This window comes from Brassica oleracea, chromosome C1, assembly GCF_000695525.1.
Source record: "Brassica oleracea var. oleracea cultivar TO1000 chromosome C1, BOL, whole genome shotgun sequence".
In the NCBI taxonomy this organism is placed as follows: domain Eukaryota; kingdom Viridiplantae; phylum Streptophyta; class Magnoliopsida; order Brassicales; family Brassicaceae; genus Brassica; species Brassica oleracea.
Window position 1 is genome coordinate 9,835,942 of NC_027748.1, and position 12,385 is coordinate 9,848,326.

At 37.3% G+C, this 12,385-nt stretch overlaps 2 protein-coding genes and 1 pseudogene across 2 annotated transcripts; all 3 read left to right on the forward strand.

Moving 5' to 3' along the window:
- Window positions 1–2,021: 2,021 nt before the first annotated feature.
- Window positions 2,022–4,585, forward strand: LOC106295856 (somatic embryogenesis receptor kinase 4; the record flags this gene model as incomplete). The annotated part of the gene is given in 3 exon segments (XM_013731884.1): window positions 2,022–2,467; window positions 2,770–3,030; window positions 3,111–4,585. Coding segments are annotated over 3 exon segments (2,064 nt in total). The 3' UTR covers window positions 4,484–4,585.
- Window positions 4,586–6,635: 2,050 nt separating this feature from the next.
- Window positions 6,636–8,542, forward strand: LOC106299743 (jacalin-related lectin 45-like). The gene is made up of 4 exons (XM_013735774.1): window positions 6,636–6,886; window positions 7,001–7,486; window positions 7,572–8,021; window positions 8,120–8,542. The coding sequence occupies exons 1-4, from the start codon at window positions 6,695–6,697 to the stop codon at window positions 8,420–8,422; spliced, it is 1,431 nt and encodes a 476-aa protein (XP_013591228.1). The 5' UTR covers window positions 6,636–6,694; the 3' UTR covers window positions 8,423–8,542.
- Window positions 8,543–10,402: 1,860 nt separating this feature from the next.
- The window catches only part of LOC106301401, a 5,454-nt pseudogene continuing 3,471 nt past the window's right edge, over window positions 10,403–12,385 (forward strand).

Consider the following 12,385-nt stretch of genomic DNA (forward strand, 5'->3'; position numbering starts at 1 on the left):
CATAAAATCAAAAACTTCAACTATATTAACGTCGCCAATCTTTATCCTCCTCATTAACACCCGAAACAATCAATGCAAAACAAACTAATATCCAAATTAATCAGATTTAATGTCTTTTTATCTCGCAAAATACAAATTTAATCATCTCATTCCGCGCAAGGCGCGGGTTATCACCTAGTATTGTTTTAAAACTGATAGAAATTTGACTTCTAATACATTATTCCACCAATTTGTGTTTCTTATTATTTCCACCAGTCTCGTTTATTGCTAATCTGTCACACGGTGGAGAATACTAGTGGTCATGGTTTGTATTAGTTAAAGAGCATGTATACTTATCTAATGAGATGAGTGTTGGAGTCCACATTGGATTCTTCTAATAGTCAAACTTCCATGTTCCAACCACAAGTTAGGGTTTATAATAATACAACAAGCATGAACTAGCAAATAGTTTTTCTTATAACTAAATAACTAATAATCAAGTAATTAAGCTCAAATGTTTATCAAATTACTTTATAGTTTACAATTGATTAGCTTACAAAGTAAAAGCTAGTGGAATGATTGTCCACTAAATCTCGATATCATCATTGACTTCTGTAAGCTGTATATACTAGTATTTAGAACATTATAAGACATGCAGATCTAAACAAAAAGATTCTTTAATCAACTATTCTAATCCAAAAAATCTACTCGGTTTTAGAGACTGTATGTGAATGTGTAGGAGTGTATGCACGAGTAAACACGTACGTGCACGTGGAGAATGCAAAGGAGTCTTGACAAGGAGCAAAAGGATGATCCAAGTTTCAAAATGATTCCAAAGTTATGACTATAAGCCAAAAAATGCCAATCGCCGAACCTGAACTTCAACTACACTCTACGCTCGTTATATCATTTTCTCACACTAAAGCCGCTTTACAACTTTACCATTTATATACAAAGGTGGAAGGCCGGTTCTCAAATTTAAGGAGCGGAGCTATAAATATTTAGTATAAATTTTAATGATATTTTTCTAATTTGAAAATAATAAAATATGTTGTTTTCTAGTTAAATGTGTTTCTTCTAATGATTCAATCATCCTATCTTATTTTTAAGAAAAATATATAACTTGGTAAACTTTGTTGGCAATAACACTTAGGCAGAGAGCCAGAAGACTATTAATCGGTATTAAAAAAAATGGTCATCCAAGTTGTATTTTGATTCAAATCAAAATTATAGTAACAAACTTAGCTGAAAATGATCCTGGTTATTGTGCCAAAGATCTCCAAGTGACTGTTGGTATAAAACTAGTATTATGATCCTGGTCAATGTGCCAAAAATCTCCAATTCAAGTAACCGTGGGATGAAACTAATATTATACTGTGATTCTAGTGATATTCAAAAAGGAAATTATAGTATAGGAGATTACTAAAATATTGCCAAAAACCTATCTAAGCACACTGAGTTATCAAATCCAAAAGTGAATTATCTAAAAAAAAAAGCTAATTACACTTCATGAAAATACACATCACATTTCCCACTTATTATAAGATACAAATGTGAACATCTACTGTCATCAAATAAAACCAAAAAAGTCATCAAGATTTAGCCTTCCTTTTCAAAAGCAGTACACGTCTCTTTCTCTCTTGGAGACACAGAGACAGAGTATTCAATGCTTTGTTGCCTTCCCACTTTTCACCAGCTAAACTCTGTTCTTCCTCTTCCTCTTCCCATTCTCTCCAAAACAAGAAATATTCTTGCACAACTTTGATTCACGAGAGTTGAGAGGCAAAAGTTTCCAATTCCGTGATACAAACAAAAAGTTTTATTCCCTTGATCCTGATAAAATTAGGTCCATCTTTAAAAGCTTCCTTATTCTCTTCGTCTAGCTTCAAACCCGCAAGAAAACAGAGTACTCTGCTCCATAAATTACGTAACTTTCGTTGAACGTTCATTCCTTTACTTCTTTTTCCAAGTCAATAAAGAAAAGATTTCTACATAGAGAGAGAGAGAGAAGAAAACCATAGAGAGAGAGAGAGAGAGTACAGTGAGCAAAGAGCAGTAATGGATGCCTTACATGCCACGTTACTTGTTCTTCTCTCAATCCTTCTCTCAACTTCACCAGCTGTTCAAGGAAACGCCGAGCTGAGAGCTCTAATGGAGCTCAAATCGTCGCTTGACCCCGAGAACAAGCTTCTCCAGTCATGGACGTTCAACGGCGACCCATGCGACGGATCTTTCGAAGGAATCGCCTGCAACCAGCATCTAAAAGTCGCCAACATATCGTTACAAGGGAAACGCTTAACCGGGAAGCTATCTCCGGCCGTTGCAGAGCTCAAATGCTTGTCGGGTCTTTACTTACATTACAATAGTCTCTTCGGAGAGATACCTCAAGAGATCACAAATCTCACTGAGTTGTCAGATCTTTATCTCAATGTTAATAACTTCTCCGGAGAGATTCCGGCAGGAATTGGCTCCATGGCTGGCTTGCAAGGTTAGTTAGCACCTCACAACTTTTAAACCGGTTTAGATAAACCGGAAGTTAGTTTGTCTTAACTGACTGAGACTTGGCCAAAGCTAGGGCTAGAAATAGAGCTGAGTTAACTTACACCACACTATACACAAGGGTGGACCAGGGGATATAATTGATTTAGTAAGGGTTTTAATAATAATATTTTTTTTTAATATAAATTTGGTAGCTTATGTTTATGACATTTTTTTTCCTAAAATTTGGGATGCCATAGGCCAATGTTTCACTTATTTGATTTCAGTGGTTATTGTTGTGTTTTGATGCAGTTATGGATCTATGCTGCAACAGCTTAACAGGGAAGATACCAAAGAGCATTGGATCCTTGAAGAAGCTAAGTGTTCTGTCTCTGCAACACAACAAACTAACCGGAGAGGTTCCTTGGAGTTTAGGCAACTTGAGTACGTTGAGTAGGATTGATCTGAGCTTCAACGATCTTTCAGGAACAATCCCAAAAACCCTAGCCAGCATTCCTCAGCTTGATACACTTGACTTGCGCAACAATACTCTCTCTGGCTTTGTTCCTCCTGGTGAGTGATGTCTTTCTAAAGCTTCTCTTTGTCTTCTTGACTTGAATTGTTTTAATTAATGTTTTTGAATCTTGTGAAAGGTCTCAAGAAGTTGAATGAGAGATTCCAGTTTGAGAACAACACAGGGCTATGTGGAATCGATATCCCTTCTTTGAGAGCCTGTTCTGCTTTTGATGATTCAACCATCGAAGTCAAGCAGCCTCAAGGTGAAAAAGACACTGATAAGTCAACTCTACATAACATTTCAGACTCTGTCTATCTCAAAAGTCATTGCAACCAAACACATTGTCATAAACCCTCATCAAAACTCCCACAAGTTGCTTTGATCTCAAGCGTGATCACCGTCACTATAACTCTGTTTGGTGCTGGTTTATTAACCTTCTTACGCTACAGAAGAAGGAAGCAGAAGATTAGTAACACAGCAGAGCTTTCCGAGGGAAGACTCAGCACAGATCAACAAAAAGATTTTAGGTCATCGCCTCTTGTAAGTCTTGCCTACACCAAAGAATGGGACCCCCTTGGAGATAGCAGAAACGGAGCTGAGTTCTTACAAGAGCCTCATCATCTCTTTGTTGTCAACAGCAGTTTCAGGTTTAACCTAGAAGAGGTTGAATCAGCAACACAATGCTTCTCAGAAGCTAACCTATTGAGCAGAAACAGCTTCACCTCGGTTTACAAAGGAGTCCTTAGAGATGGTTCTCTTGTAGCTATCAGAAGCATCAACATAAGCAGTTGCAAGAACGAGGAAGTCGAGTTCATGAACGGTCTGAAGCTTTTGTCCTCCATGTCACATGAAAACTTAGTGAAGCTGCGTGGCTTCTGCTGTTCTAGAGGCAGAGGAGAGTGTTTCCTCATCTATGATTTCGCTTCGAAAGGAAAGCTCTCGAGTTTTCTTGACTTGCAAGAAAGAGAAACCGGTCGAGTTCTTGCTTGGCCCGCAAGAGTCTCTATCCTCAAAGGGATTGCAAAAGGTATTGCTTACTTACATGGAAGTGATCAAGAGAATAAGCATGCTATTGTTCATCGAAACATATCGGTCGAGAAGATCCTACTAGATGAGCTGTTCAACCCGTTGATCGCTGACTCAGGTCTTCACAACCTTCTAGCAGACGATTTGGTCTTCTCAGCACTCAAAACAAGTGCAGCAATGGGATACTTAGCTCCAGAGTACGTTACAACCGGAAGATTCACGGAGAAAACCGACGTTTTCGCCTTTGGAGTCATCATTCTCCAAATACTCTCTGGCAAGCTCATGCTTACAAGCTCACTGAGGACTGCAGCTGAGAATGGAGAACACTTTGGATTCATGGATGAATATCTCGGCGAAGGGTTTGATAAAACAGAGGCGGTTGCAATGGCGAGGATGGGGATAAGCTGTACTCAGGAGATTCCAAACAATAGGCCTAATATAGAGACACTGCTTCTGGAGATAAACTGTATGAAGAGTGAATGAGTGTATTTTAGTTAACAACTTCGTTTGCAGAAAATGTTTCAACGTTTGTGTTGAGTATGATTCTCCGGTTAAGCAGTATCACAACAGTTGGTTTTAATTTTTACTCTCTCCAGAAAGAACCGGGTCGGTTTACATAAATATCAATTGGAGAAGTATCATATAGAAGATTTGATTTGATGTATCATATATATTATATTCTCTGCACCGTTAACTTTGTTTTTCAATTTTCTATACATTTTTTATTTTATTTTAATGGACGATTCCCTATTTCTCACTCCTTTATCTCTTAATGTTTTGCTGTTTTGCGGAAATTTCTCTTAATGTTTTTTTTTTTTTTGTTAAGTATGTGAATTTCATTAAGCAAATAATGACACATGGAGATACATTTTAGTGCATCTAAGTTGCTAATCAAAGCAAAAGTGTCTTAGGGAACCACCAAAAAAAGTAAAAAAGACTCACTAGGACAAGAAAGGTTCAATCACAACACAATGGAAGTGATTAAAGCTTAGCTAATACTAACAGATCCATGGACAACTTTGAAGTTTGCAGTAGACACATCGAGAGAAAAGATGCCGGAACCTACATCAAAACTGCACAGGCCCGAAGAGAACACAGCCGGAGAACAGTCCAAGGGACCGCAGACCGTCCTGAAGGCGACTCGAACCGTAGAATAGGCGAAGCAGGGTTGACCTCGCCCTGGTCCGGCCATCACTAGCGGCAGAGTCCACTCCAGACGCTGCAATCTCAAGTAGATGACAAACCGTGATCCCGGTAATCCAACCCGACGATGAGAAGCCAGAAGTTGAAGCACAGGTGGGTAACAAGCAGATACAAGCGGAGGTTTTAGCAGCTCGACTCCGGTCCCATCACGCTAGCAGAGCACAAAAGGTACCAGCTTCAGAACATCAAGAGAGGCAGGAGACATAGGCCTTCTTCCTTCTGAAACTTGAAGAGCGAAGGAACATGAACTCCCATCAGCAGGCGAGAGAGGAGAAGAGACCCATCAAAGGGAGCTGAGACATCGCAAAGTAACGGCACGAAACTCCGAGCTATCCCGACATCCCCCGATCGATCTGGATCCTAACAAGACGCCATGGTAGTTGTCAAGAAAGTGTACCAGAAAGAAGTCCCCAGCGAAGAGTCTCACCATCGCCTTTTTCATCTCAGAACGAGTCACAAGACAGGGAAGTTCTTACCTTTAGCAATCGGAGAAGGAGACAGAAGAAGACAGAGGAGGCAGTGAACTGACCGGAAAGGTGAAGGCAGCGACACTTATCCATTCCAGCGACTCTCCGTGAGAGATCTGACCCATATCCGCTCAAGTCAAACCCTAGATCTACTTCCAAGACGACGCCTTCTGCTCAGATCTGACTCTCCACGACCTCGCCATCACTCCAGGGAAGCTGAAGACGCCCTTAGACGCCGGTTTGGTTCGTTGGATCCGGCCGCTATCCGACGAAAACCAGAGTAGATGAAGCAAGGAGGAAGTAGAGAAACCAAGTCGTAAGAGGGGAGAGACTGGACACAATAACGATTGGGGTGGCGACCGACGGGTATAGATTCTCCGTCAGCCACCGAAGCTAATGACAGATACGGTTGTGGCGAGAAAAAAACGTATGGTGGGAAGAGAAGAAAAGAGAGAATCCACTCTCCAACCTCTCTCTTAGGATAACTTCTTTTTTCAAATTTCTCTTAATGTTGCTCGTCTGCAAAGCAAATTGTCCATAAATACTAAGTAGAGAAACGATATTAATTAAGCACCTATATTGTACAATTTATTAGTTATAGTAATATTTAAATTATTTCACTAAAACCATATTTAATACATATATAGTTAATTTTTTTACTAAAATGTCCATAAGTGATAAGTCCTACATTCAAAAATGATTTTTTTTAAAAAAAAAGCTATCGTATTTTTGTGGGACTTTCTCTTAATGTTGCTCGTCTGCAAAGCAAACTGACCATAAATACTAAGGTGTGAATGCATGGAAATATGTAATGATCTCTATAACAAATATGAAATATAAAGTATATAGTAAAACTGTAAAAGTAATATGTAGTAGTTAGAGAAAAGAAGATCGGTTCGTGCCATATAGTTTCAGTATATATACACATACCAAACGGACTCATCCATTCACTTTCATCAGAGCTCAGAAAATCTAAAGGCACAAGTCACTTTCTCTCTAGTTTAATTTTTCGTTTTTATTTATTATGTCTACACTCTCATCAACAGAAACAATGTCAGAGCAATGTCCCTTCGACGATGGTGTTTACGACTGTGTAAAGAAAGTGATTATAGGAGAAGACTCTCAGGGCGTCGCTTACATCACGATCCAGTACGTGCGAGATGGAGATGTCGTGCAGCTAGAACATGGAAGCGAAAGAGGAACACAAATCACTGAGGTAATATTTTGATTTTTTTAATATCAGTATATATTAGTCATAAACTTTGTTTATTTTTGTTTGCTCTTAATTGCTGTTTGTTTTCTGTTTGACTCAATATTTTTAAATTTTAAGACCGAGTTCAAAGTTAAGGACCCAGACGAATACATCACATGCATTGAGGGAACATGGGGAGAAGCTAAGCGATACGATAGTGATATCCATATGTGGAATCAAACGCTTAGTCGTACGGTGACAGAGCTTCAATTCAAGACATCACACGGGAGAACATCTCAGAAGTTTGGTAAGCCTGGAGCTGACAGCATAGAGTTCAAGTTGGAGGGCAACAATGGAACGAAGCTTGTTGGGCTTCTTGGAAGCTCTGGTCGATTTCTTGACGAGATAGAAGCTAACTTTGACGTGGTTTCTTCTGCTTTAAAGCAGTTAGAACCTCAAGGTGGGTCCGATGGACATTCTTGGGATGATGGGGCTTATGACGGTCTGAGGAAAGTGTGTATTGGAGAAGATGGTGGCCGGGTGAGCTCCGTTGAGTTCGTGTATGCCAAGGGAGACCAACGTATAACTCATTGTCACGGCATGGATTCAAATGAACGTAAAGAGGTATGTATACACATATTCATTTTTAAAATATTTTTAAAAATAATATTTATCTAATCTCTCTATTTAAAAATGTTTTTTTGTGCAGTTTGAGCTGGAGTATGAAGATGGTGAATATATTATATCCGTGGAAGGAACTACCGATGATGATGGTTTTGTCTCGTCTTTAATCTTCAACACATCAATGGATAGAAGCTCTGAGGAGTTTGGAAAAGCGGTTGCTAACAACGAGTTCTTCCTCAAGCCAATAGGGTTTCATAAGCTTGTCGGCTTCCGAGGAAGGTCCTGCGTTGATCGTATCAATGCTCTAGGTGCAAATTTCGCTGTGGTGGTCGTTCCTCCAGTCAAGAAACTACAAGCACAAGGTACTAACTCTGGTGAAGAGTGGGATGATGGGATCCACGACAATGTTCGTATGATAACGGTAACATACGGCCACGAGTCTGTGATAGCGGTCACGTTTGAATATGCCAACGGAACGGAGACTGTGGTTGGAGACGCTCGCGGGGACTTCGATGAAATTGGTGATAGAAAAGAGGTATATGATGCATACATTTATTTTCAAAATTGATAGCGTTATGTAAAATTTTTTTATCAACGTTTATATATGATGCATAAATTTCGTTTTGTGTGTAGTTCAAGCTCTTTGATAATAGTGAATACATAACATCCGTTGAAGGATTCTTCGGTGAAAAGTTGCTCACTTCTGAAACCGTAGACGAATTTGAGTCTATATTCTATAAAATGAAGAGGCTTGATTTCATCACAAATATTACAACATATTCAGTGTTGGAAAACGATCCAAGTGACGGTTATGTGGACGTAGTACCGTTCAAGCTGGAGGAGAAAGATCATAAGATTGTTGGGTTCCATGGCAAGTCTACAGAACTTTCTCTCAAACAAATTGGTGTTTATGTTAAGCCAATCGATGACGCTTAAGCTTTTAATATTTGCCTTGGTAGAATAATTATGAGAAAAGCTACATATGCTTAGACTCTTTCCTTCAACCATTTATGTTCTCGTCGTGATCGTTGTTTTTACTCTGGTGCGTCCAGTATCATTTTTGACTATGTTTTAAGGTTTTTTGTTTGAATAAAGAAGTATGCTATATTTACTCCGCTTTTATATTTACCCTGGTTATCAAAATTTCTTCAACAACTGTTTGTGTCATCGATATTAATTAAGCACTTATATTGTAAAATCGATATTAATTAAGCACTTATATTGTAAAATATACTAGTCATAGTAATAATTTAATTATTCCACTAAAATCGTATTTAATACATATATAGTTAATTATTTACCAAAAAGTTCATATGTGAACTCGTACATTAAAAAAATGAAAAAAAAAAATTAAAGTTATGCTATATTTTTTTTTGGGAATTTCTCTTAATGTTGCTATCTGCAAAGAAAATTTTCCATAAATACTAAGTAGATATTAATTAAGCAAACAAGTTATAGTAGTAATTAAATTATTCCACTAAAATCATATTTAATACATATATAGTTAATTATTTACCAAAAGTCCATATGTGATAAGTCTTACATTAAAAATGAAAAAAAATTATGCTATTTTTGTTGGAATTTCTTTTAATGTTGCTCGTCGGCAAATCAAAGTGTTCATTAATACTAAGTAAATAAACGATATTAATTAAGCATTTATATTGTACAATATACTAGTTATAGTAATAGTTATTTCACTAAAATCACATTTAATACATATATAGTTATATATTTACCAAAAAGTTCAATATGTGATAAGTCTTACATTCAAAAATGAAAAAAAAGTCTAGTAATTTCTGGTTTGCAAAGTATATTGTCCATAAATACTAAGTAGAGAAACAATAAACTGTAATTGATCTCAAAACTTATATCGGTTTAGTTTCGGGTTCGGTTTGGTTTGGTTAATTTGAGTTTTATAAAACTCAACCCAATTAAAACCAAAGTAGCTTTGGTTTGAGTTCGGTTTGGGTTTTGTTTGGTTCAGTTTAGTTCGGCTTGGTTTAGATTTAGTTTGGTTTTCTTTAAAAATCTATGAAACAAAAAAATTTAAAGCTCGATGACAAAACTCTTAACCATGTCAAAGGAAGAAATACGTAATAAGAAAAGAACAGACTATTTGTAATCTAATTAGCGTAACAAAGACTTGTAAGCATTCCAAAACCTATTAACTAAAAGACTATTTGCATCTACCTTTTTGTTTTTATTGATCTTATAATAACTTTGTTACATAGAATGAAAATTAGAGAAGATGAACGAAACGAGATGGCTACGATTTAGATGCTTCTAGTTTTTAGGTTTTGTTTTCAGTACAATCTTTAGCTATTAGGATTATTTGAATCATATTTGAAATTTTTTAAAAAATATATGGAAGTTAAGAAAAAATGGAAAACAAAACTTTAACTAAAATTTACAATATGTTAACATATATATATATATATATAAATATATTGTACAACCAAACCAAACCATTCGGGTTGAGTAAAACATGAACCAATTGGGTTATGTAAAGAGCACGGTTTGGTTTGGATCGGTTTAATTTCGGTTGGTTTGGTTTGGATCAGTTCGGTTAGGGTTTTTTGCCCACGCCTACTGAAGCGCACTATAACTAAGAGCCATAAAGTATGGTTAAGGTGTGAATGCATGGAAATTTGTAATGATCTCTAAGCTTAAAAACCGTATAACAATATGAAATATAAAGTATATAGTAAAAGTAAACTAGTAGACTAGTAGTTAGAGTGTTAAAAAAAAAGACTAGTAGTTAGAGAGAGAGAAAAAAAGATCGGTCCGTGCCATATATATAGTTTCAGTATATATACACATAACAAACGGACTCATTCATTCACTTTCATCAGAGCTCAGAAAATCTAAAGTCACAAATCACTTTCTCTCTATTTTAATTTTCCGCTTTTGTTTATTATGTCTACACGCTCACCAGTAGCAACACTGTCAGAGCAATATCACCCCTTCGACGATGGTGTTTACGACTGTGTGAAGAAAGTTATTATAGGACAAGACACTCAGAGCATCGCTTACATCATAATCCAGTACGTGAGAAACGGAGATGTCGTGCAGCTAGAACATGGAAGCGAAAGAGGAGCACAAATCACTGAGGTATTAATTTATATTTTTAAAATCAGTATAAAACTAGTCATAAACTTTGATTATATGTGTTTTAGCAAAAGAAAAAAAAACTTTGTTTATATGTGTGTGTTTGCTCTTACTTGCTGTCTGTTTTCTGTTTTGCTTATATTTTTTTTATAATTTGAAGACGGAGTTCGAAGTTAAGTGTTGACATAAAGCAGAAGTAAGCTGCCAGACTTGAGAAGTAAGCTGTCAGACTTGAGAATTAAGCTAGAGACTTATACGGTTTTATAAGGCTTTATAAGGTTTTATAAGCTCGGGTATTTTATTGAAGAGAAGAAGAAGAGAGAAGAAGACTGTTGAAGATATTTTAAAACAATGAATATTTTATTATATTGTGTACTGAGGCAAATACTTGTATTCAGATCTACAATCAATATCAAGGGAATATAGTTTCTCCCAAATCTACTTTCTCTCTCTCTTTGTTCTTCAATGTTCTTCATCTAAATCTCTTTATCCTCACATTCTTTCATGGTATCAGAGCAAGTAAGCTCATGAGATTCATTTTTCTCTACTCTATTCTCTTTACTTCCGCAAATCTCTGATTTTCCCTTTCTATTTTTGGTAAAGTTCATCCTGTTCTTGAGTTGTTCTTTATTTCCAGACCTAAAACTTACCAAAAATGGAAAACTCCTACACTGATGTCTTTAAATCCGTGTCTATTCCGGTTACCCTCAAAGGAACCAACTACTTATTGTGGTCTAGACTTGTTACATAACTAATCAGTTCAATGTTAAGATCAAAGTATTCAGGTCAGATAATGGAGGGGAATATACAAGCACATCTTTCAAATCCCACTTGGCCAAAAAGCATGGAATAATCCATCAAACCAGCTGTCCTTACACTCCACAACAAAATGGTGTAGCTGAGAGGAAAAACCGACATCTGATGGAAGTGGCCAGGTCCATGATGTTCTACACCAACATGCCTAAGAGGTTCTGGAGTGATGCAGTCATGACAGCATGCTATCTCATCAACCGAACTCCAACAAGAGTCCTTGATGATGCCACACCTTATGAGGTATTGAACAAAAAAAAACCATCTATTGACCATTTACGGGTATTTGGGTGCTTGTGCTATGTATTGCAAACAGGTGATCATAGGAACAAACTTGAGGCCAGAAGCACAAAGGCAGTGTTCATTGGGTATTCTACCACTCAAAAAGGTTACAAATGCTACTCTCCAGAGACAAGAAGAGTCTTAGTATCCAGAGAGGTCAAGTTTGTGGAATCTAGGGGCTATTATGAGGAGAAAAGTTGGGACAATCTCAAGGATCTATCTCAAGGGGCCTCAGATAGGGCAAACAACCTACAAATTATCATGGAGAGCCTAGGTATCATCATGACACCAAATGAAAGAACTACTGGTTCAGAAAATAGTTTAGATCAAGCCAATGGTATGGATGCGGCTGAAGAGGCTTCTCATCCTAATCCTGAAGGGGGGAATCAAGAGGATTCGTCTACTGGTCAAGAGGAACCACACATGGGTCAAGAGGATTCGCAGACTACTGATTAAGAGCAAGAAGTTCATGATCAGGATGAAAGCCAACAACAAGAGGAATCAGATCAACAAAATGAAGTTGAAGCTGAGATTGTTGGAGAGGTCCAGCCGCTTAGGAGAAGCACAAGGGTGAGAAAGCGTCCATCAAATTGGAAGTATTTCAACAGTCAAGCAGTAGCCCATCCCACTCAAGCAACTTGCTCCCTTGCTTACTATCCAAGAGATCATCAAGCCTTCATCACCAACATAGATCAAGAT

Coding starts and splice junctions, on each gene's coding strand:
- LOC106299743 (XM_013735774.1), top strand. CDS start 6,695: ATGTCTACACTCTCATCAACAGAAACAATGTCAGAGCAATGTCCCTTC. Junction 7,487..7,571: donor ATTCAAATGAACGTAAAGAG/GTATGTATACAC, acceptor TTTTTTGTGCAG/TTTGAGCTGGAGTATGAAGA. Junction 8,022..8,119: donor AAATTGGTGATAGAAAAGAG/GTATATGATGCA, acceptor TTTTGTGTGTAG/TTCAAGCTCTTTGATAATAG.